Raw genomic sequence first — 26,414 nt, 5'->3', positions numbered from 1 at the left:
TTGAAGTGACCACGGGACCATCAGGGTTCGAATGCCGATCAATGCAAACGTGTCCGCTCTTCGGGTGAATCACATTTTTGCTACACGAAGTCGATGGTCGTCTCCACAATCATCGTCGTCGAGGTGAACGGCGGCTCAAAAGGTGCAGCGCGCTACGGACTAAGGGTGGTGGGAACAGTATAATGCTGTGGGTGACATTACTCTCCGCTTCCATAGTACCTGCGCTAATAATCTAAGACGAGCTGACAACTGCAAACCACTGCATCCCTTCAAGCTTGATGTTTTCGTGACGGCGATGCCATCTTTCAGCAGACTGTCCATGTCTCGGAGCTACAACCGTCGTACAGTGGTTTGGGGAGCATTATGGTGAACTCCTGTTGATGTCTCGGCGACCAAACTCGCCTGATGTAAATCGTATGGAAGCCGTCTCGGTGGTTACCTGGCGCCATCGCCGCACACGCAGATCAGCGGCCCGTTAGTTACCCGAATTACGTGACCTGTGCGTAGACATCTAATGCCACACACCTCGACAAACCTATCAACAAACTTTCGGATCCCTGGTACGCAGAATCAGTGATGTACGAGTATTTCGTTCCAAAGGCGGAAAAACAAGCTGTTAAGCAGCTGGTCGTAACGTTTTGGCTCGTCATTCTATGTGACATAAATGGCCGTATCTTTCGATTGTATTAACTTAGTAGGTTTCAATTTTTAGACAGCCAATAGACCGTACACCATAACCTGTCACTTTAATCTGAACTTGATACTTGTACTTGTTGCCGAAAAAAAAGGGTTCTTAACAGCTGAACAAAAAGAGAAACGGACAACAAACTGATACTTTAAGATTTCCGTTTCTAGAGAGTGAGGCGCGGAACCCTGAGAGTTGTTCTATATTCGACTGTCCTTCTCTGCGTTATGTCCGCAGATTTATTTAGTAGAATCAATGAAAATGAACTTCTGTTCAGCCAGGAGAATGACGGTTCTGTGTTGTTATTTATTCTTAGTACTTCAGGTCAAAACACTTCGAGAATCTGTGTACTTTGATGGAAGACACTGTTTATTTTGAAGGTTAGTATTTTGAAAAAATAACAAAAAGTTATATTATTCAGTGATTACTTCAATTTTAAATCATAACTAGTAACAGAGAAACCATAATAAAATTTTAAAAAATAATAATTTTCGACAAAATGTCGAAAAAACCGCCGTGCTGCTAATAGTTTTTTTTTGGCAGAGAACGAGTAATAGGAGGCAGATTTCCGACTACCCAACAGATCAAAACGAAAATTTCTGTTCCGACACGGACAATGTTGAGTGTTTATGGAAAAAGTTCAAGGCAATCGTAAAATGCGTTTTAGACAGGTACGTGCCGAGTAAAACTGTGAGGGACGGGAAAAAACCCACCGTGGTTCAACAACAAAGTTAGGAAACTACTGCGAAAGCAAAGAGAGCTTCACTGCAAGCTTAAACGCAGCCAAAACCTCTCAGACAAACAGAAGCTAAACGATGTCAAAGTTAGCGTAACGAGGGCTTTGCCTCAAGCGTTCAGTGAATTCGAAAGTAAAATTCTATGTACCGACTTGACAGAAAATCCTAGGAAGATCTGGTCTTACGTTAAATCAGTAAGTGGCTCGAAACAGCATATCCAGACACTCCGGGATGATGATGGCATTGAAACAGAGGATGACAAGCGTAAAGCTGAAATACTAAACACCTTTTTCCAAAGCTGTTTCACAGAGGAAGACCGCACTGCAGTTCCTTCTATAAATCCTCGCACAAACGAAAAAATGGCTGACATCAAAATAAGTGTCCAAGGAATAGAAAAGCAACTGAAATCACTCAACAGAGGAAAGTCCACTGGACCTGGCGGGATACCAATTCGATTCTACACAGAGTACGCGAAAGAACTTGCCCCCCTTCTAACAGCCGTGTACTGCAAGTCTCTAGACGAACGGAAGGTTCCAGGTTCCAAATGATTGGAAAAGAGCACAGGTAGTCCCAGTCTTCAAGAAGGGTCGTCGAGCAGATGCGCAAAACTATAGACCTATATCCCTGACATCGAGTGGCGCAGTGGTTAGCACACTGGACTCGCATTCGGGAGGACGACGGTTCAATCCCGTCTCCGGCCATCCTGATTTAGGTTTTCCGTGATTTCCCTAAATCGCTTCAGGCAAATGCCGGGATGGTTCCTTTGAAAGGGCACGGCCGATTTCCTTCCCCATCCTTCCCTCATCCGAGCTTGCGCTCCGTCTCTAATGACCTCGTTGTCGGCGGGACGTTAAACACTAATATCCTCCTCCTCCCCTGACATCGATCTGTTGTAGAATCGCGTATCATGTGGTTTCTGGAAACCCAGAATCTACTCTGTAGGAAACGACATGGATTCCGGAAACAGCGATCGTGTGAGACCCAACTCGCCTTATTTGTTAATGAGACCCAGAAAATATTAGATACAGGCTCCCAGGTAGATGCCAGGTTACTTGACTTCCGGAAGGCGTTCGATACAGTTCGGCACTGTCGCCTGATAAACAAAGTAAGAGCATACGGAATATCAGACCAGCTGTGTGGCTGGATTGAAGAGTTTTTAGCAAACAGAACACAGCATGTTGTTCTCAATGGAGAGACGTCTACAGACGTTAAAGTAACCTCTTGTGTGCCACAGGGGAGTGTTATGGGACCATTGCTTTTCACAATATATATAAATGACCTAGTAGATAGTGTCGGAAGCTCCGTGCGGCTTTTCGCGGATGATGCTGTAGTATGCAGAGAAGTTGGAGCATTAGAAAATTGCAGCGAAATGCAGGAAGATCTGCAGCGGATAGGCACTTGGTGCAGGTAGTGGCAACTGACCGTTAACATAGGCAAATATAATGTATTGCGAATACATAGAAAGAAGGAGCCTTTATTGTATAATTTTATGACAGTGGAACAAACACTGGTAGCAGTTACTTCTGTGAAATATCTGAGAGTATGCGTGCAGTACGATTTGAAGTGAAATGATCATATAAAATTAATTGTTGGTAAGGCGGGTACCAGGTTGAGATTCATTGGGAGAGTCCTCAGAAAATGTAGTCCATCAACAAAGGAGGTGGCTTACAAAACACTCGTTCGACCTATACTTGGGTATTGCTCATCATTGTGGGATCCGTACCAGGTCGGGTTGACAGAGGAGATAGAGAAGATCCAAAGAAGAGCGGCGCGTTTCGTCACAGGGTTATTTGGTAGCGTGATAGCGTTACGGAGATGTTTAGCAAACTCAAGTGGCAGACTCTGAAAGAGAGGCGCTCTGCATCGCGGTGTAGTTTGCTCGCCAGGTTTCGAGAGGATGCGTTTCTGGATGAGGTGTCGTATATATTGCTTTCCCCTACTTATACCTCCCGAGGAGATCACGAATGTAAAATTAGAGAGATTCGAGCGCGCACGGAGGATTTCCGGCAGTCGTTCTTCCCGCGAACCATACGCGACTGGAACAGGAAAGAGAGGTAATGACAGTGGCACGTAAAGTGCCCTCCGCCACACACCGTTGGGTGGCTTGCGGAGTATAAATGTAGATGTAGATGTAGATTCGCTTTTCGCCGGTGTTATACAGAACGAAGTTCGGGAAACCTCCCACCTGATAAGCACTCCAGTCACTGGAGCAGTTCTCTACAACTGATCGGAATGGCTTCTTGTAAGCGATCTCCTTTAGCATGTGTCGCACTTTCCTAAGGACCTTCCAGGTAATACAAGTCTTTATTACACTGATAAAAAAATAATATCGCAACACCAATAAACAGTTAATGTAGAGTGATGCAATTTCTGGAATATATTTTTGTACGGAACATATTTAAGTGATTAACACAGCTGGGTCACAGGTTAACTCCAGGTGTGGGTCCATTGTGTCTAGCACGCAGACAGGTAGGTTGCAGGACCTCAGTCGGCCGGTGTGGCCGAGCGGTTCTAGGCGCTACAGTCTGGAACCGCGCGACCGCTACGGTCGCAGGTTCGAATCCTGCCTCGGGTATGGATGTGTGTGATGTCCTTAGGTTAGTTAGGTTTAAGGAGTTCTAAGTTCTAGAGGACTGATGACCTCAGATGTTAAGTCCCATAGTGCTCAGAACCATTTGAACCATTTAGAACCATTTGCAGGACCTCAGCTGGTCTCCTTGTAGCCAACTCGGTCACCGCTGACTGTGAGGAAGTACCAGCTTTCATCAGACAACACTACAGGCGTCCATCCTAATTTCTATCACATCGTTGTGTTACTGCGGTGCCAACTGCTGCTGCAGGTGTAGTACGCTGTGGCAGAGCCACATACATAACGTGTAATGTGACTCGTTCCACATCATTTCGATAAGACAATAGTTCAAATGCTCCATGGAAAATGTGACTGACTAAAAACACTGCAGAGCCAAAGAAACTGCTACACCTGCCTAATATCGTATAGGGCACCATCAACAGTCAAATGTCGGTGTTGATAGGACCACGCGAGGTGTAAAACTTTGTGTCTTGCAGTCATCAAGGGCTCACGAGTGGGCCTTCGACTCCGAAAGCTCATATCGATGAGGTTTCGTTGAATGGTCCGCACGCTGACACTTGTTGACGGCCCATCACTGAAATGTGCGGTAATTTGGGAATGATTGCAATTCTGACACGTTACTAGTCTTCAGTCGTTGGTTCCGTTCTCGCAGGATCTTCTTCCAGCCGCAGCGATGTCGGAAATTTGATGATTTACCGGATTCCTGAAAGTCACAGCACACTCGTGAAATGGTCGTACGGGGAAATCCCCACTTTATCGGTACCTCGGACATACTGTGTCGCACCGCTCGTGCGCCGTCTGTAACACGACGTTCAAACTCACTTACATCTTCGTAACCTGCCATTGTAACAGCAGTAACCGATGTAACAACTGTGCCAGACACTTGTTGTCTTATACGGGCGTTGCCGACTTCAACGCCGTTTTCTGCCTGTTTACATATCTCTGTATTTGAATACGCAGGGCCGCGCGGTTTGAGGAGAAATGTCACGGATTTCGCGGCCCCTACCGCCGGAGGTTCGAGTCCTCCCTCGGGCATGGATGTCTGTGTTGTGCTTAGGATAAGTTAGTTTAAGTAATGTGTAAGTCTAGGGGTCGACGAACACAGCAGTTTGGTCCCGAAGCCTTTCCCTGGCCTCCCACACGAGTGAAGGCAGAGCCGAGGCGCAGCGAACGCGCGCTCTGCCACTACACGTGCGTACGTGTGAAAGTTTAATGTGGAACTTCTGAATGACGAATATAGAGGGTGAAGAAAAATTCTCAGGCTCGGACTTCGCAGCGCGATTTCTCACATACTCGCAATACGAAAATGTCTCTCACAAAAATTTCGTTCTGCGCTTATTTCGGGCAGTAAATGGACGTTAAAGATCAGCAATCCGGCAACACTGTTATCACATGTACTGTAACTACCTGTCTCAGAATACAGATTTTTGGATGACATACAGGAGGGCGAGGGTTCGACTCTGCGTCGATGCATATTTGTTTTTATTTGCAAAAAGTAGTCTGCGTGGCACGATATCTGACGCCTTAATCGTCATACAGCGATTACTGTGGGTCTTGTACAAAAAAAATTGCGATCATGTAGTACGAACACAGAAATGGAAGTACAATCGTTTTCATTGGCCAGCTTTTAAAGAAGCCTTTTGCACGTCGTGGACGCGAATTGTTTCACACCACTGCAATTACCACATTCCAAACCTGTTCTCTGTGTACTGTCCCCTAATGGTCCCATCGAAATTATTTGAAAACCACGTTGCTAGCCCTACTGGTGGCGTAAGGCTCTGACGGATTGTAATGGACCTGAGTGCAGCATGTATAATATCTGGTATTAATCGATGGACCATTGGGGGATGGTACACAGAAAACGGGTTTGGAATCTAGCTGATGCAGCCGTGCGAAGCAATTCGCGTCTACGATAAGCAAAAGATTTCTTTAAAAGTTGGCCAATGAAAACGATTGTATTTGCACCCATGCGTTCGCAATACGTAGCTGCAAATACTTCGTAGAAGACACAGTGTAATCGCTGTATGACGATCAAGACGCCAGATACCGTACCAAGCATACTACTTTCAGCAAAAAAATAATAATAATAAAAAAAGAAATCAACAACACGGAATCGAACCCTTGACCTTCTGCATGCTCTACCCAGAACACTATCCAGTGGACCAACTTCACAGCTATACTGCGATATGCTGTAAGAGATATGTTACTGTTCACACGATTGCAAAGTTGCCATATTGCCGACCTCTAACGCACATTTACTGCCCGAAATATGCGCAGGACGTAATTTTTTGAGAGACATTTTTGTATTGGCAATATGTGAGGAATCGCGCTGCGAATTCCGAGTGCGCGAATTTCTTTTCACCCTGTATAAAACTTATTCTGACATCTTAAGGTGAAAAGCTGCGTGCAGGGCAACAGAACTGTGTTAAAATTAAATTTTGAAGGAAATATATGAATCTCACGCTATACGATGCGAAATCCCGACTGGCTAGTACATCAAACGATTCGCCTGCGAAACAGCAATCCGTTTTCAATGAAATTTACATGTGCTATTTGACTGCAAAACAAATGTCTCAGATTAAAATGTTGACCCTGAATGTTGTTAATCTTTATCTTCAGAACTATTATTCTAATTAAACAGCAAATGGACATAAAATTTAACGCATCTGTCTTTCTGATAAAACTGCTTGAAAACCCACAAGATTGCACTCTCCTCAAATCTTTTATTAATATCAAACCACTGACCTGATACTGATATTTTCACACACACATTCCGACAATCACTCTACCTTACAGTGGATGAACTGTAATGATAATTAAATTTGTTGGCCTACCTTTACGCACGGAACGTTTATCTGCTCTGCACCCTTTCGCCATAAATAATCATGATGTGACTGTCAAAAACCAAATTTCATTTACCGTACTTGCGATGTGCAATGCAAGGCGGTATCTTACCACTTTTTATAAACATGCTTCTGCAACACGCAACTCGCGGTGTGCAATGCGAGAATGCAAACACATTGGTAAAGGTAAAGAATGAGAAATAAGGAATTAAACTTAACGACTGATAAACGCTTCATTAAGCCATAACAATACGCCTTTTCATAAAGCACTCACAACTATACGAGTTATCAAAACATAGGCCTATTTTAACAATGTCCCAGTGTAAAATTACTTTCCTTGGCACTTGTTTCAGTTATAAGACGAGGCCATGTGCTTAATTACAAAATTCCTACAGCATACCACAACCACACGCAACGTTCTAACAATAAGAAACTACACAGTTACAAATATAAAACAAAACTGGATTACCTTAAAAGTTCCTGTTATTGTTTCATTAATATTAGCTCAAAATCTTCGGCATTCCTCAAAACGCATTATTACAAAATCCTTCTTAAATAATCCAGAACAGCTTCCGTCCTTTTCAAACCGAGTTCAGTGCCAGACTGTCCAACACACACACACACACACACACACACACACACACACACACACACACTGCTCAGTGCTACTCTCTGACTTACTCTAACATCTTTGGTCTCAAAACACAGACTTAACAAAGACTGTGATTATATCGATACTACAGATGCTGAGTACATTTATCAGATTCGCAACTCAACTTCGTTCACACTTATGGCCGAAATTTCTTGAAAATCGACATGCCAGATCGGGTAGCCCCCTTGCACATGCTACGGAATCCACCTTTCCGTATGTGATGGAGGCTATTTCTCGTACCACTCACTGCTCCCCCTCCCCTGTTCCATTGTTGGTAAATATCCGCATTAACACAAATTTTTCGGATTGTCTCTTCGTGGTCATTTCGCAAAAGGTGTGTGCAATATGTTGTCAGACTCTGCCCAGAAGGTACTAATACATTCACTGAATGCTACAAGTGGTCCGTACGAACTAGAACTGCCAACTATCCCGTATATTCCGGGAAATCCCGTATATTGATTTAAATTGAACGAAAATCCTGGCTCACGTGTTTTACACTATGTATCCCGTATTTCCTGAATCTTTTAAATGAGATAATTATTGCTTTGTTGCTCTTGGTCATTTTATTTCCTTTGTTTTCCTCCCACCCTCCGCTTGATGAATTTAGGCTCAGCAAGCGCCCTCTTTGCATGGGGCCCCCAAAACCGGATTTCGTAAACCGATTTCCAAATATCCTTCTGGGTGGTCGTGTAAACACTTCGAAGATCGATTCTGGAAATCCGCTTCTAGTTGCGAGTTTCCCAATTCCGCAATCGATTTACCCTCCCATGTAAACACAACCGGTTTGTAACGTGCTTGGACTGTCGGGTTTCGTCTCGTTATTAAAAACTTTCGGCTAATATGGATGGAGTGCCTTAATGTACAGTGAAGGATATGTAGAAATATTAGTACGAAGCTGTTTACACCTCGTCTAAGTGATGAGAAATAGCGATTGTCTTTACGATATCAGACTGTAACAGCTGTTTTCCAGGCGCCATATTTAACTGGGGTAGCACAACCACTTCGGAACTTAACATGTAAACACGGTAGCGAAAAACTGTTTCCGAAATTCGGATTTCGTCTTTCAAAAGATGTGTCGCATGTAAACGTAGCGATCATGATTTCCGCGCGGCGTAGCAGCGTGGTCGAGGGCGCTTTGGCACGGTTCGCGCGGATCCCCCCATCGGAGGTTCGAGTCCTCCCTCGGGCTTGGATGTGTGTGTGTTGTCCTTAGTGTAACTTAGTTTAAGTTAGATTAAGTAGTGTGTAAGCCTAGGGACCGATGACGTCAGCATTTCCCATAGGAACTTACCACCACCCACCCATGATTTCCGTTCGGCGTTGCGTCGGCCAGATACTTCTCGATGCGGGCCGAGGTGTTCCTCTTTCACTGTCGGTCAGTGGTTGTACTTGTGTTCTGGGACGACAACGTGTACCAGTCAGGCAGTGAAATATTTTCCAAAGAGTGACAGGTGAGTGTTGCTGGTGAGTATACTGTACAAGAAAACTCACCAAGAAAGAGAATTAAAAATGTCACGTGTGTATCGCACTAACTGGAAGGAAACGCACTCGTCGATTTCACACGTAATGAGTAATCGTCATGAAGCACATTGTTCGTTCAGCAAATGGCATATTATTATTAGGAGGAGCCTGTGAACGAGTATCTCGAAAACGGCGAAGCTAGTCGAATGTTCTCGTGCCGCAGTCCTGAGGTAGAAGGACAACGAAATTATCATCAGGCGCTAAACGATTGAACGTCCACGACTCTTCACACACTGTGCAGTCCGGAGGCTTGTCTGCTCTGCACAGCAGGACAGACGCTGATGTGTGGCATCTCTGTCGATAGGTCACAGTGCTGGTGCACGCACAAGTGTTTCAGAGCACACCGTTCATCGTACATTGTGGAGGGTGGAGCTGCGCAACATGCCACCCCTACATGTTAATATGTTGACTCAACGGCATCGTCCATTACGATTGCAGTGGGCACGGAACCGTCGGGATTCGCCGTCATCGAGGCGCACGGAGGCCCGAAACGTGCAGCGCGCCAGGGAAGCAGGCTGGTGGGGGCAGTGTTGTGCCGCGGGAGACGTGGGAGGGCCTGAGGCAGTAGTCGAAGACACGCTGACAGCTGCGAACAACCTGTATCCCTTCACGCCTGATGTCCTCCCTGACGGCGATGTCGTCTTTCAGCAATATAATTGTCCGTGTCTCGGAGCCAGAACCGTGGTACAGTGATTTGAGGAGCGTTATAGTGAAAACGCGTTGATGTCTCAGCGACCAAATTCGGCTGATGTGAATCCTATGACACCCATATGGGTCGCTATAGGGCGCTAGGGCGCCATCGCCGCGTGCGCAGATGGGCGGGCCGTTATTTACACGAATTACGTGACCTGTGCGTAGACATATGATGCCACATAGGCCTACCTCCATAAACCTACCAACAAACTGTCAGATCCCTGATAGGCAGAATAAGTCATGTATTTCGTTCCAGAGACGGACAAACAAGCTATTAAGCAGGTGCTCTTCATGTTTTGGTTCATCAGTGTCTCGTTTCAGTTTTTCTCAGCAGACATCCCTTTACCTTGATGTGTAATTTTGGATAACTCGAAATGCGTTATACTAAAAATATTTGACTTCCGTTTCATGTACTGGAACGTATTCATAAAAATAAAAAATTGTCAGAGTAACGCCATGAGATACGACGGTCAGTGAAAACCTCTTAACTCCAATTTGTTAAGCCGACTGGTGTGGCCGAGCGGTTCGAATCTTGCCTCTGGCATTGATGTGTGTGATGTCCTTAGATTAGTTAGGTTTAAGTAGTTCTAAGTTGTAGGGGACTGATGAACTAAGATGTTAAGTCCCATAGTGCTCAGAGCCATCTGAACCTTTTTTTTTTGTTATATTTTACTGGCGAAGCAAAAACCGTACCTTGAAACATAATGTGAAGTGATCCACAAAGTTTCTGCATACACTGAAGGGGCAAAGAAACTGGTACAGGCATGCGTACTGAAATACAGATCTATGTAAACAGACAGAATACGGCGTTGCGGTCGGCAACTCCTATATAAGACAACAAGTGTATGGCACAGTTGTCAGGTCGGTTACTGCTGCTACAATGGCACGCTATCAAGTGAGTTTGAACGTGGTGTTATGGTCGGCACACGAGCGATGCGACACAGCATCTCCGAGATAGGGATGAAATAGGGATTTTCCCGTACGACCATTTCACGAGTCCGGTAAAACATTAAATCTTCGACAGTCCTGCGGCCGGAAAAAGAACCTGCAAGAACGGGATGAATGATGTCTGAAGAGAATCGTTCAGCGTGGCAGAAGTGCAGTCCTTCCGCAAATTGCTGCAGATTTCAATACCGGACCACCAACAAGTTTCAGTATGCGAACTATTAAACGAAACATCATCGATATGGGTTCCAGAGCCGGAGGCCCACTCGTGTACCCTTGATCACTGCGTGACACAAAGTTTTACGCCTCGACTGGGCCCATCAACACCGACATTGGATGACTGGAAACATGCAGCCTGCTCGGACGAGTCTCCTTTGAAATTGTATCGAGCGGATGGACGTGTACAGTTGTAGAGACAACCTCATCAGTTCATGGGCCCTGCACGTCAGCAGGGAACTGTTCAAGCTGGTGGAGGCTCTGTAACGGTGTGGGACGTGTGCAGTTGGAGTGATATGAGACCCCTGATACGTCTAGATACGACTCTGTCAGATGATACATACGTAAGCGTCCTGTCTGATCACCTGCATCCATTCGTGTCTATTGTGCATTCCGACGGAGTTGGTGAATTCCAATAGGACAATGCGACACCTTACACGTCCGGAATTGCTCAAGAGCGACTCCAGGAATACCCTTCCGCGTTTAAACACTTCCGCCGGCCACCAAATTCAGCAGACACGAACATTACTGAGCGTATCTGGGATGCCTTGCGACTTGCTGTTCAGAAGAGATCACCACCCCATCGTACTCTTATGGATTTATGGACAGTCCTGCAGGAGTCATGGTGTCAATTCCCTCCAGCACTACTTCAGACATTAGTCTAGTCCATACGACGTCATGTTGCGGCACTTCTGCGTGCTTGCTGGAGCCCTTCACGATATTAGGCAGGTGTATCGGTTTCCCTGGCTCTTTAGTGTAAATGAGTGTGTAGTGGAAGTATAGCTGTTGACAGATGAAAGAAATCCGTGCAGTTGCAAATCTCTCTTTGATTATAGAGTTACTGGTTACCGTTATTACGAGTTTTCGCAAACAGATGGAGAGAAATCCACGCACTTACAAATCTCTCTTTGATGCCTACCAGCCATATGTTAAAGTAAGATATCTTTCAGGAATGACAATGAGATTAAGATACTGTAAAGTTGTGTCCTCGTGTGTGAGGAGAAGGGGCGACTGAAATCATCGCACGAGGTTGCAAAATCCCCTGCCAACCGGCTCTGCATGTGAGTCCCATTCGGAGCACTTGAAGTCACCTACCTTCTGTTTCTGATAGTTGCGGGCATCCGCGATCACTAGCGGCCATTTTTCTCCTATTTATTGCGCTGTACAGCAGACTTAATTTAATTTCACATTTCCCACTACAAACGAGAACCATACTTGAAGGTGATTGGCCGTGCAATGAACATTTACAACTACATGTTCCCGACTTAAGATTATACCGTAGCAGTTCATGCGTAACGCTCGCCTGTCAGTTGGCAGTGCTGAGCAAGAAATTCCCAATCATCTGTGCTTCTACGTTCTACCCCTCCCCCCCCCCCCCCCCCCCATCAAAGCGGGTAGGCTATTGTACCTGTGCCACTTGCATCTCCCGTGACTAACTCTGCCAATTTTGCAAGTGCATACAGTACTTGCTATGGATATTGTCTGTTTACATTTGTGCACTCTACGATTAAAGCCTTAAACCACAGTTTTATTTGTTTATGAGGGCGATCCTGAAATTATTCAAATTCGTTGCGTAATCTCCAAAGCGACGAAAGCCTTCTGCCTAAAAGCTTTTAACTGAATTAAAAGAGTTAGCAGGACACTTTATCGCTTAAAGTTAGCCTATACGCTGCACTGAGTATTCTAATGCCTAATACCAAAGTTCATACGTTTATGAGAGGAGGACAATATAAAATTTTCAAATAATTTCGTATCAAATAACATACATCATAGCAGATGAAATATTGGAGCTAAACACAGAATTCTTTTCACACTACCCAGAAATTACCATAAAAACCACATGCAGAGTTTCATGAAAACAACTTCTGCACTTTTTGAGAAATTGGTACGTAAAGAGGGACTGATTTTTATACTTTACATTTATGAACTTATTATTTTTAAATTATGAATACGAAAGCCTAGAACCATGAAAATTTACGCCAATGTTGTTTTAGATATGTATCATATATTGTAAGATGTTCATTAAATTGCCCTTAGAACTTTAAGGGGTATGACGATTTATGTTCCGAACAAAAATCCTACCCGCTCCACTTCAGCGTACAACGTCATTTTAGAGAGTGGAAAATGCTCTTATTAGTGCTCGGGCGTAATTTCTTTCAGTTAACTCGTTAAAAGTGATAAATGGAAATGAGCGTATGGCATGGTTGGCCGATAGGCCCCATCTGGGGAAGTTCGGCAGCCAAGTGCAAGTCTTATTTCAGTCGACGCTACACTGGGCTACTTGTGCGCCGGTGATGAGGATAAAAGGATGATGAATACAGCCTGAACAGAGGAAAATCCCTTACCTGCCCGGGAATCGAACCTGGGCCCACTTGCATGGGAGGCGAGAACGTTACCACCCAGCTCAAATGGCGACTGTTAAAAGTGATAAAGGGGTATAATAAATAGCAGCTGGCCAGTGCACGCATATCTAACAAAGGAAGGAGTGAAGAAAGGAACTTTCATGTCCAGTCGACAGCCAAAGTTATTAGTTTGCTTGAAGGCAACGATGCGTGGGCAACCTCATCACGCCATCTGCGTAAAAAAGTTAGAGGAAACCACGGAAAATAAAAATTTGGTGGCTGGTCCAGGGACTGAACACGGGTCCCTCAAATCCGAGTCGAGCCGCTTTGCCACTATATGAGCCCCTCTCGGCCTCGCATATGTGTCGAGGTCAATATATATGACACTGATCAGACCTCTGATGACGTACGCAGCTCCAGTCTGGAGATATGCAGCTCCTACACGCCCGCAGATCATACAGAACAAACTCCTATGCATCTTTAGCAACGCTCCACGCTACACCCGCACCGTGGATCTTGATACTGAATACCGCCTTGGAACCCTCAAGGAAGTATTCAGAGTCGCCACACGACTATACAGTAGCTCTGGACACTCGAACAATCCTTTCATCCTTGCTCTGGAAACTAAGATCACAACCATAGGTGGTAGTATAAGCGGCCAAAGACACTTCTAGCTACGGTATAACCACCTATCATTCATTTCATTTCCATGTCCGGTCAGGATTTCCAAAAAATAGCAGTTGCAGTAGCTTTGTCATTTCCTTCGTAAACATCTTGTATTGAGCGCTGGTTATCCAGGAGGGGGCATACAAATAGATGGCTCGGATCTTCTACAGCCCCGTAGTCGCAAAAGGTGCCAGTGGTCGCTGGAAGGATTCCCTATTCTTCAGGTTGGTCTTGCATCGGGGGACGCCCACTCTTACGCGATTGAGGGACCTCCATACGGGGTATTGTACGTTTGCGGCAGGAGCTTGTTCTTCTTTCGGTGAAACGTCTACGAACAGTGAGCTCTTCCATGGCGAGCTAACATACACTCAAAAGCGGCAACGTTGGCAAGCCCCAGCCAAAACATTGACTGAATACGCCAGCTTCTTTCAAAGCCGACCAATAGGCTATAGCAGGGAAGCCGTCAAGCGACACGCTAGGCGCAAATTGAGACGCGTACAGCGCGTGTGGCGCGGCGCGGCGCAGCCCGCATTTTTGTGGCTACACAGGTTCAGATGGGAGCGCGAAAACTGGGACGCGACGCGACTGGGACGCGACGCGCGTCTGGCCCAGGTCGCGCGGCGTTGTGGTCGCGGCAGAGTTTCTCGCGCCCCGCGCCACGCGAGCGCTGAGGGAGGGGTGTGGCGGGGCGTGGGGTGGGACTCCTGCCATGTGCTCACTTCGGCATGGCGCATATGGGCAGTGGAAGTACTGCCCATCCGAAAAGTACAGCCTTACACTATATTGAATTTTATTGTCACTGAGTAGTGTTTCGTTTTTCGCCGTTTAAGCGCTCTAACTCTTTTCGTTAGTACATAATAGTTTACAGTTGCATATATCTGTCTATTTTTTGTTTCGTTTATTCTTTTGTTAAGAACGATGCACAGTTCAGTAACTGATGAGCCATTAGCCAATGGGACTATATCTTCTGCCTACAAAATGTTTTCAGATCGTAAGAAGGGACAGATGATTTATCGTAAGGGTAGCGAATAAGGAAGTAAGGAATATTTTAAAATCATGTGATCTAGAAGAAAGGCAGGAAAGTAAAACAAGGTTATCTCCTTGCTGCCTGTTACGTTGATATCTCTACGATCTGTTACAAGAAGTCGAAAAGACGTAATTTCGAAGGGTACGACCCCTTTGTGCCCCTGGTAAAAGACGTCCAAGATCTGAAGTACATAACTTTCACTAGCATTACTTGGATATGGGTATAATAAGGGACGTTATACTATGTACATGTGGACAACACATTCCAACTGCAAGCTAGAAACAGCCGAGAAACCCTCACGAATAACAGTGTTTTAATTGGCTCTTCATGACGACAAGAAGCATTTCAGTGGCTGCATACGTACTATCAGCATTAATAAACTAATTACACGACAGGCTACACGAATGAAGATCTGGCGAGTACTATTCCGAAAATAAGATGGTTGGTTGGTTGGTTTGGGGAAGGAGACCAGACAGCGTGGTCATCGGTCTCATCGGATTAGGGAAGGATTGGGAAGGAAGTCGGCCGTGCCCTTTCAGAGGAACCATCCCGGCATTTGCCTGGAGCGATTTAGGGAAATCACGGAAAACCTAAATCAGGATGGCCGGACGCGGGATTGAACCGTCGTCCTCCCGAATGCGAGTCCAGTGTCTAACCACTGCGCCACCCCGCTCGGTCCGAAAATAAGAGTATCCTGGAATAGTGTGGTGTTTTAATATATGTAATTTGTTGAAATGTATTGCTGACAAAGGCAGATCTACTGTAATGACTAGCTGACAAAGGCATATCTATTTTAATGACAATGTTTTTCGAACGGCATGGACTCCAGTGTTAAAAATACCATGTTGTTGTTGTTGTTGTTGTGGTCTTCAGTCCTGAGACTGGTTTGATGCAGCTCTCCATGCTACTCTATCCTGTGCAAGCTTTTTCATGTCCCAGTACCTACTGCAACCTACATCCTTCTGAATCTGCTTAGTGTATTCATCTCTTGGTATCCCTCTACGATTTTTACCCTCCACGCTGCCCTCCAATACTAAATTGGTGATCCCTTGATGCCTCAGAACATGTCCTACCAACCGATCCCTTCTTCTGGTCAAGTTGTGCCACAAACTTCTCTTCTCCCCAATCCTATTCAATACTTCCTCATTAGTTATGTGATCTACCCATCTAATCTTCAGCATTCTTCTGTAGCACCACATTTCGAAAGCTTCTATTCTCTTCTTGTCCAAACTACACTCCTGGAAATTGAAATAAGAACACCGTGAATTCATTGTCCCAGGAAGGGGAAACTTTATTGACACATTCCTGGGGTCAGATACATTACATGATCACACTGACAGAACCACACGCACATAGACACAGGCAACAGAGCATGCACAATGTCGGCACTAGTACAGTGTATATCCACCTTTCGCAGCAATGCAAGCTGCTATTCTCCCATGGAGACGATCGTAGAGATGCTGGATGTAGTCCTGTGGAACGGCTTGCCATGCCATTTCCACCTGGCGCCTCAGTTGGACCAGCGTTCGTGCTGGACGTGCAGACCGCGTGAGACGACGCTTCATCCAGTCCCAAACATGCTCAATGGGGGACAGATCCGGAGATCTTGCTGGCCAGGGTAGTTGACTTACACCTTCTAGAGCACGTTGGGTGGCACGGGATACATGCGGACGTGCATTGTCCTGTTGGAACAGCAAGTTCCCTTGCCGGTCTAGGAATGGTAGAACGATGGGTTCGATGACGGTTTGGATGTACCGTGCACTATTCAGTGTCCCCTCGACGATCACCAGTGGTGTACGGCCAGTGTAGGAGATCGCTCCCCACACCATGATGCCGGGTGTTGGCCCTGTGTGCCTCGGTCGTATGCAGTCCTGATTGTGGCGCTCACCTGCACGGCGCCAAACACGCATACGACCATCATTGGCACCAAGGCAGAAGCGACTCTCATCGCTGAAGACGACACGTCTCCATTCGTCCCTCCATTCACGCCTGTCGCGACACCACTGGATTAGGGCTGCACGAAGTTGGGGCGTGAGCGGAAGACGGCCTAACGGTGTGCGGGACCATAGCCCAGCTTCATGGTGACGGTTGCGAATGGTCCTCGCCGATACCCCAGGAGCAACAGTGTCCCTAATTTGCTGGGAAGTGGCGGTGCGGTCCCCTACGGCACTGCGTAGGATCCTACGGTCTTGGCGTGCATCCGTGCGTCGCTGCGGTCCGGTCCCAGGTGGACGGGCACGTGCACCTTCCGCCGACCACTGGCGACAACATCGATGTACTGTGGAGACCTCACGCCCCACGTGTTGAGCAATTCGGCGGTACGTCCACCCGGCCTCCCGCATGCCCACTATACGCCCTCGCTCAAAGTCCGTCAACTGCACATACGGTTCACGTCCACGCTGTCGCGGCATGCTACCAGTGTTAAAGACTGCGATGGAGCTCCGTATGCCACGGCAAACTGGCTGACACTGACGGCGGCGGTGCACAAATGCTGCGCAGCTAGCGCCATTCGACGGCCAACACCGCGGTTCCTGGTGTGTCCGCTGTGCCGTGCGTGTGATCATTGCTTGTACAGCCCTGTCGCAGTGTCCGGAGCAAGTATGGTGGGTCTGACACACCGGTGTCAATGTGTTCTTTTTTCCATTTCCAGGAGTGTATTTATCGTCCATGTTTCACTTCCATACATGGCTACACTCCATACGAATACTTTCAGAAATGACTTCCTGACACTTAAATCAATACTGGATGTTAACAAATTTCTCTTCTTCAGAAACGCTTTCCTTGCCATTGCCAGGCTACATTTTATATCCTCTCTACTTCGACCATCATCAGTTATTTTGCTCCCCAAATAGCAAAACTCCTTTACTACTTTAAGTGCCTCATTTCCTAATCTAAATCCCTCAGCATCACCCGACTTAATTAGACTACATTCCATTATCCTTGTTTTGCTTTTGTTGATGTTCATCTTATATCCTCCTTTCAAGACACTGTCCATTCCATTCAACTGCTCTTCCAAGTCCTTTGCTGTCTCTGACAGAATTACAATGTCATCGGCGAACCTCAAAGTTTTTATTTCTTCTCCATGGATTTTAATACCTACTCCGAATTTTTCTTTTGTTTCCTTTACTGCTTGCTCAATATACACATTGAACAACATCGGGGAGAGGCTACAACCCTGTCTTACTCCCTTCCCAACCACTGCTTCCCTTTCATGTCCCTCGACCCTTATAACTGCCATCTGGTTTCTGTACAAATTGTAAATAGCCTTTCGCTCCCTGTATTTTACTTCTGCCACCTTTAGAATTTGAAAGAGAGTATTCCAGTCAACATTGTCAAAAGCTTTCTCTAAGTCTACAAATGCTAGAAACGTAGGTTTGCCTTTCCTTAATCTTTCTTCTAAGATGAGTCGTAAGGTCAGTATTGCTTCACGTGTTCCAGTGTTTCTACGGAATCCAAACTGATCTTCCCCGAGGTCGGCTTCTACTAGTTTTTCCATTCGTCTGTAAAGAATTCGTGTTAGTATTTTGCAGCTGTGACTTATTAAGCTGATAGTCCGGTAATTTTCACATCTGTCAACACCTGCTTTCTTTGGGATTGGAATTATTATATTCTTCTTGAAGTCTGAGGGTATTTCGCCGGTTTCATACATCTTGCTCACCAGATGGTAGAGTTTTGTCAGGACTGGCTCTCCCACGGCCGTCAGTAGTTCCAATGGAATATTGTCTACTCCGGGGGCCTTGTTTCGACTCAGGTCTTTCAGTGCTCTGTCGAACTCCTCACGCAGTATCATATCTCCCATTTCATCTTCATCTACATCCTCTTCCATTTCCATAATATTGTCCTCAAGTACATTGCCCTTGTATAGACCCTCTATATACTCCTTCCACCTTTCTGCTTTCCCTTCTTTGCTTAGAACTGGGTTTCCATCTGAGCTCTTGATATTCATACAAGTCGTTCTCTTATCTCCAAAGGTCTCTTTAATTTTCCTGTAGGCGGTATCTATCTTACCCCTAGTGAGATAGGCCTCTACATCCTTACATTTATCCTCTAGCCATCCCTGCTTAGCCATTTTGCACTTCCTGTCGATCTCATTTTTGAGACGTTTGTATTCCTTTTTGCCTGTTTCACTTACTGCATTTTTATATTTTCTCCTTTCATCAATTAAATTCAATATTTCTTCTGTTACCCAAGGATTTCTACTAGCCCTCGTCTTTTTACCTACTTGATCCTCTGCTGCCTTCACTACTTCATCCCTCAAAGCTACCCATTCTTCTTCTACTGTATTTATTTCCCCCATTCCTGTCAATTGCTCCCTTATGCTCTCCCTGAATCTCTGTACAACCTCTGGTTCTTTTAGTTTATCCAGGTCCCATCTCCTTAAATTCCCACCTTTTTGCAGTTTCTTCAGTTTTAATCTACAGGTCATAACCAATAGATTGTGGTCAGAGTCCACATCTGCCCCTGGAAATGTCTTACAATTTAAAACCTGGTTCCTAAATCTCTGTCTTACCATTATATAATCTATCTGATACCTTTTAGTATCTCCAGGGTTCTTCCATGTATACAACCTTCTTTCATGATTCTTAAACCAAGTGTTAGTTATGATTATGTTGTGCTCTGTGCAAAATTCTACCAGGCGGCTTCCTCTTTCATTTCTGTCCCCCAATCCATATTCACCTACTATGTTTCCTTCTCTCCCTTTTCCTACACTCGAATTCCAGTCACCCATGACTATTAAATTTTCGTCTCCCTTCACAATCTGAATAATTTCTTTTATTTCATCATACATTTCTTCAATTTCTTCGTCATCTGCAGAGCTAGTTGGCATATAAACTTGTACTACCGTAGTAGGTGTGGGCTTCGTATCTATCTTGGCCACAATAATGCGTTCACTATGCTGTTTGTAGTAGCTTACCCGCATTCCTATTTTCCTATTCATTATTAAACCTACTCCTGCATTACCCCTATTTGATTTTGTGTTTATAACCCTGTAGTCACCTGACCAGAAGTCTTGTTCCTCCTGCCACCGAACTTCACTAATTCCCACTATATCTAACTTCAACCTATCCATTTCCCTTTTTAAATTTTCTAACCTACCTGCCCGATTAAGGGATCTGACATTCCACGCTCCGATCCGTAGAACGCCAGTTTTCTTTCTCCTGATAACGACATCCTCTTGAGTAGTCCCCGCCCAGAGATCCGAATGGGGGACTATTTTACCTCCGGAATATTTTACCCAGAGGACGCCATCATCATGTAATCATACAGTAAAGCTGCATGCCCTCGGGAAAAATTACGGCTGTAGTTTCCCCTTGCTTTCAGCCGTTCGCAGTACCAGCACAGCAAGGCCGTTTTGGTTATTGTTACAAGGCCAGATCAGTCAATCATCCAGACTGTTGCCCTTGCAACTAGTGAAAAGGCTGCTGCCCCTCTTCAGGAACCACACGTTTGTCTGGCCTCTCAACAGATACCCCTCCGTTGTGGTTGCACCTACGGTACGGCTATCTGTATCGCTGAGGCACGCAAGCCTCCCCACCAACGGCAAGGTCCATGGTTCATGGGGGGGGGGGGGGGGGGGGGGAAATACCATAGGTTATGGGAATTCAACCAAAATTCCAACAGAATTGGGGATTTCTTTTTGTGTGAATTGTTAACCTTTTCTCATTCGAAGAACATCATTTATTAGCAACGGCCACATTTCTCTTGTTAACAGGTTTAATAATATTTCTTTTCCCAAAATGCAGTACAATTTGACCAGCTCCTCTTGCAACAGCTATTGCGACAGAATTCTCAAACACAGTGTCCCATTAAACAAGTAATTAGCGACCAGAGAGCTCAATAGCTTACGAAAAACCTCATTGTGTCGGTTTGCAGTGACGTAAGAGAAGAAATTTCACGTTTTTTCCATATTAGGAAACTCTTGTTTCACTAGCTGTCGATAACTGTTAAAAAATTAGACTCCTGGGAATGAAAAAAATAAAATAGAAAGTATACTTTCTGACACGTCGCCATAGTTATGTTTGTTTACGAATTGGCAAAAGACTCTCCTCCGTGTGTGTGCTATCATTCGCCAAAATCTCGTGTCGAAGTCTCGAGCGGATTAAGAGATATGAGGGATGTTGTGAATATTTTATTCTCGCAGGCGTGAGATCGGGAGTGAACGCGCTACATTCGATCCATTTTCTCGAGATCGGAGACAGATAGAGACCTCCTCCCAATTCTGAAGAAAAATTCAGTGTGTTGGCTAAATTTCGCACACATGTGGTGAAATACAGGACAAAATGCAAAATCATAGCGACCTCTATTTTTCAATGCAAACTTTTCGAATTTTGCTTAGTGTCTTACTAAAATATGTACATCACAAAAAGTATGACCATTAGCGAGACGATGGGCACTTCGCCATGAAGCTGACACATAGTGCCACAAGTAAGGCAAAAATCAAATATTTTAACAGAATAATTTCTGCAAAAGGAAGATTACTGTGTGCGCGCGCTTCGATTCTGTCAGTGCAGAGCGTCGCTAACCAGTGCGTGCAAAGTCTGTGTACGCGTCTCAATAAATGATAATGAGACCATATGTTACAGGTATGCTGATGCTGACCGAGAAGCCAACATCGTCACCCAGCTGCAGCCGGCGAGTGACATGGCTCCACGACGTCAGAGGTACGCGCCTGCATGATACCCACTACTAACAAAGCCTGCCCTTGCATGACCTGTCGCAGGCAGCATGAAATCCGCTACTCCTCTTACAACCCCACCCAACTACTGCAGAGGATTTTTTCCCTTGGCTCTTGCCTTGGCACATTTTTCCTCTGCCCTTCAAACCGCTACCCTTCATTCAACTTTCGTCCCAATCTATCTCCAGATGAGCGCGTATTAATGGATAACCGTAACCAGACGTACGCAAACATCGCAGTACCGACATCCTGCGAGACCCCACTTAGAGGAAACTAGCCAATATGCAGAGGCGGCAGTAAGCGTATTATGCCGGTGTGAGCATGGAGGGGCTCCACCATACTTAAAAAAAAAAAAAAACCTCATACGTGGTTCACGAGCTGCGGACAATCGCATACGTGTATGAGTGGAGTCGCGACTCTCCATTTTCTTTGTCTTCCTTAAAATACTCACTAATAATACATCGAACAGTTCATTTATATCGCTGTATTAAATTTCAAGTAAGGACTACAGTACTTTTTTCGTAAAATGTACCAGAACATTTTGTGCCACCTAGTACTGCGCCACGATTTTCTCGTCCTCGAAATTTCAGCGCACTGAATTACTTGAAAACAAAAGAGAAAATTTCATTTTTTAATACTGCAGGTTTCCCGACAAGTGACCGAAATGATAACTAGTAAGTCGACGCCATTGAAACCCTGTCTTCCGCTTGTATAACCGTATAAACGCCACCGCCTAGACCACAGTCTCCATGGGTTCCAAGATCGATACCATGTATTTCTAAAGATGATTCTCGACTTCGGCCTGCGGTTTTAAATTCTGAAGTGATGCAGTATTTGATAGAAAACGTACCCAAACAAATCAAAAAGCTTGATTATCCTCGTGATGCTTAAAATCGAAGATTTTTCGACTTGTGCCGTGTCCTACGTGAGCGACAGAAGCGACCGACAGCGAGCGACTCCTGGATGCGCGACACTCCAGCGGCAGGCAGCAGCATCGGGGGAAGAGCCCGGCTGTCCTGCGTGCGAGCGGCCGTGTCGCGCTGCGAGATGGCTGCTGAGAGCCGACCAGCTGTCTCTGTAAAACGCCGCCCCTAAACTGTGGAATACTGTAACTGGAGGGTAAGGCTAACAAAACTAGGTTTACGTAAGCAAATAAAGCGTAAAGGAATGCTGTGCATGAAATTTATAAAGGGAGGAATCTCAATGGAGAATTTCATAAATATCATCAACTACGAAGATCACCAGACAAATTCTTCGAATACACGTGAATGAGCAGGGGAGCATTCGACTATCTCATCAATAAATTAAATGCAAATGTTTTTTACGTGAACAAGAACTTTAAACAGCCAATAAATGAGGAACAATGACTGACTACATGACTAACTACCCTAAATACACACATAAACACACACACAGACCGATAACCTGCATATCCAGCCGTGGTGTAGTGGTAGTGTTAGAATTTGTGGTTACGTGTGTCGAGAAGGTCCTCCGTTCGACAGTGGGTTCTTTGTACATTTTAACTGACTCAGTTATAGTTCTGTATACAGAGTTTTGTGTATACTATTTACACTGCATCGCTGAGTATATATTCGAGGTTTTGCCTAGTAACTTGATCTTTAAGTGTAAACACACCTGTCCCAGTATATCGCACACATGAATTTCCTAATAAATTACAATGAACCATGAAATTTTACAGATATTTGATGTTGCGAACGTAATTCATCAGCAGTCAGTGCTAACGCCAAGGGTTTCAATTATTCTAAATAGTCTGTAAAAGTAGAGCATACTAAATTTTCGAAAAGAAACTCAAACGTTTTGTGTAATGATTTGTCCCAAAGGATGAAATAAAAATTATTAGCGAAACATTTGGTGCACCTCATTTTCTCTTCATGATTTCGAGCGTCATTCAAAGGCACTTAGAACGTTTCTCTGATCTGCTTATTTCTTTTTCAGAAATCATTTCATAATATATTTGACCGACTTCTTTCATTTTTATATTTTCGAGCTTGTCAGGAAGCATGATCGTACTGACTCCTCGTTTGCCTTCCTAACGTACTTGATTCGAAGGAAGCCTTATTGACATTTAAATACCGCACCAATGTATCTTTTTATGTGCAAAACAGCTCGGCCTTGCGCAGATGAAATTTTTGGCACATCATTTACTTAGCTTGGCAGCAACTTGTCGTGAAGTACACTCCTGGAAATGGAAAAAGAACACATTGACACCCGTGTGTCAGACCCACCATACTTGCTCCGGACACTGCGAGAGGGCTGTACAAGCAATGATCACACGCACGGCACAGCGGACACACCAGGAACCGCGGTGTTGGCCGTCGAATGGCGCTAGCTGCGCAGCATTTGTGCACCGCCGCCGTCAGTGTCAGCCAGTTTGCCGTGGCATACGGAGCTCCATCGCAGTCTTTAACACTGGTAGCATGCCGCGACAGCGTGGACGTGAACCGTATGTGCAGTTGACGGACTTTGAGCGAGGGCGTATAGTGGGCATGCGGGAGGCCGGGTGGACGTACCGCCGAATTGCTCAACACGTGGGGCGTGAGGTCTCCACAGTACATCGATGTTGTCGCCAGTGGTCGGCGGAAGGTGCACGTGCCCGTCGACCAGGGACCGGACCGCAGCGACGCACGGATGCACGCCAAGACCGTAGGATCCTACGCAGTGCCATTGGGGACCGCACCGCCACTTCCCAGCAAATTAGGGACACTGTTGCTCCTGGGGTATCGGCGAGGACCATTCGCAACCGTCTCCATGAAGCTGGGCTACGGTCCCGCACACCGTTAGGCCGTCTTCCGCTCACGCCCCAACATCGTGCAGCCCGCCTCCAGTGGTGTCGCGACAGGCGTGAATGGAGGGACGAATGGAGACGTGTCGTCTTCAGCGATGAGAGTCGCTTCTGCCTTGGTGCCAATGATGGTCGTATGCGTGTTTGGCGCCGTGCAGGTGAGCGCCACAATCAGGACTGCATACGACCGAGGCACACAGGGCCAACACCCGGCATCATGGTGTGGGGAGCGATCTCCTACACTGGCCGTACACCACTGGTGATCGTCGAGGGGACACTGAATAGTGCACGGTACATCCAAACCGTCATCGAACCCATCGTTCTACCATTCCTAGACCGGCAAGGGAACTTGCTGTTCCAACAGGACAATGCACGTCCGCATGTATCCCGTGCCACCCAACGTGCTCTAGAAGGTGTAAGTCAACTACCCTGGCCAGCAAGATCTCCGGATCTGTCCCCCATTGAGCATGTTTGGGACTGGATGAAGCGTCGTCTCACGCGGTCTGCACGTCCACCACGAACGCTGGTCCAACTGAGGCACCAGGTGGAAATGGCATGGCAAGCCGTTCCACAGGACTACATCCAGCATCTCTACGATCGTCTCCATGGGAGAATAGCAGCCTGCATTGCTGCGAAAGGTGGATATACACTGTACTAGTGCCGACATTGTGCATGCTCTGTTGCCTGTGTCTATGTGCGTGTGGTTCTGTCAGTGTGATCATGTGATGTATCTGACCCCAGGGATGTGTCAATAAAGTTTCCCCTTCATGGGACAATGAATTCACGGTGTTCTTATTTCAATTTCCAGGAGTGTATTTACATTTTTCCTCAACTCATTAATTAAGTTTTCGTTAATTACCCTGATTACTTTCAAGCTGTTAAATACTTTCATGCAAAACTAGACCTCATGCTGGTCACTTTGATACGCCGTTTACCTGTTTCTCTCCGTTTGTTTGGCTATGAAAATTCGGACAAAACCTCATGGTGTAATTTATAGGCGATGTTGTTTCCGCTCCGCTCACGCGTTTACAAAAACGTGGCGAGTGTTGATCATACGATAAAGTAGTCCTTTCTGCGTGCTGTCACTTCCAGAAATCGTCGCTTCGATATCTTGAACCGTTTATGAGATACGACCATTTTTACCACCACTTGATTCCCTAAGCGCAGGAAAGGTTGGGACGCGCCGCGACCGACCCGTCCGCGGATATAACAACCAATGTCTCAAGAATGAAAAGAGATATCATTCCGGCCTCTACTTTAAATACAATTTAGATATATTGGTTACATTTCATACGCAATAATGTGTGGCCTTAAATGAACTATCCTTAAAGTCTACACAATGTGATTTCACCTCTGCAAATTCTTAAAAATTTCGTGCAGCCATGTACTTATTTTCGTGCAGCACAGTAACTATGACGAATACTCACACTCACTCACCGGTCATACCGGACTCCATTACCGCAGCAACGTATTTTCACCACCTGTCCTTGTCTTGGGCTATTTCCTTCCATTCACCTTCAATACCTAGGCTCCTCAAATCAGACTTCACACTGTCCTCCCATCTACGCCTCGGTCCCCCCACAGGACGTTTTCCCCCTAGGTGCCCTACCAGTACTCTGCGCGCTGCCCTGCCCTCATCCATTCGAGCTACGTGACCCGCCCATCGCAGACAACGTGATTTAATAATACTGATTATGTCAGGGCTCGAATAGAGTTCGTGAACCTCTTCGTTATGCAGTTTTCGCCACTCTTCGCTAATTACATCCCTTTTTGCTCCGAAAATTTTCCTCAAAATTTTGTTTTCAAATACTCGAAACGGCTTTTCATTTTGCACAGTGAGAGACCAAGTCTCACACACATACAGCATAGCTGGTAGAATAATAATTTTGTATATTCTAATCTTTAAATTCCTAGACAATATCCGTGATGAAAGTAATCTATTCAGTGGGAAGTACCACGCATTTCCCGCCAGTAATCTCTTCTTCAGTTCGGATTCAATCTCATTTCTCGAAGTGATG

At 45.6% G+C, this 26,414-nt stretch overlaps 1 protein-coding gene across 1 annotated transcript in view; it reads left to right on the top strand.

Annotated features, from left to right (window-relative positions):
• Positions 1-26,414, top strand: part of LOC126426850 (neprilysin-2-like) — a 285,437-nt gene that overhangs the window by 37,942 nt on the left and 221,081 nt on the right. Inside the window, exon 2 of the mRNA XM_050088871.1 lies at positions 21,502-21,579. Coding sequence (XP_049944828.1) covers positions 21,502-21,579 — 78 coding nt within the window. The remainder of the gene's footprint in view (positions 1-21,501; positions 21,580-26,414) is intronic.

The sequence above is a fragment of the Schistocerca serialis genome, chromosome 11 (assembly GCF_023864345.2).
Source record: "Schistocerca serialis cubense isolate TAMUIC-IGC-003099 chromosome 11, iqSchSeri2.2, whole genome shotgun sequence".
Classification (NCBI taxonomy): Eukaryota; Metazoa; Arthropoda; class Insecta; order Orthoptera; family Acrididae; genus Schistocerca; species Schistocerca serialis.
This window is presented reverse-complemented; position numbering and strand designations above follow the sequence as displayed.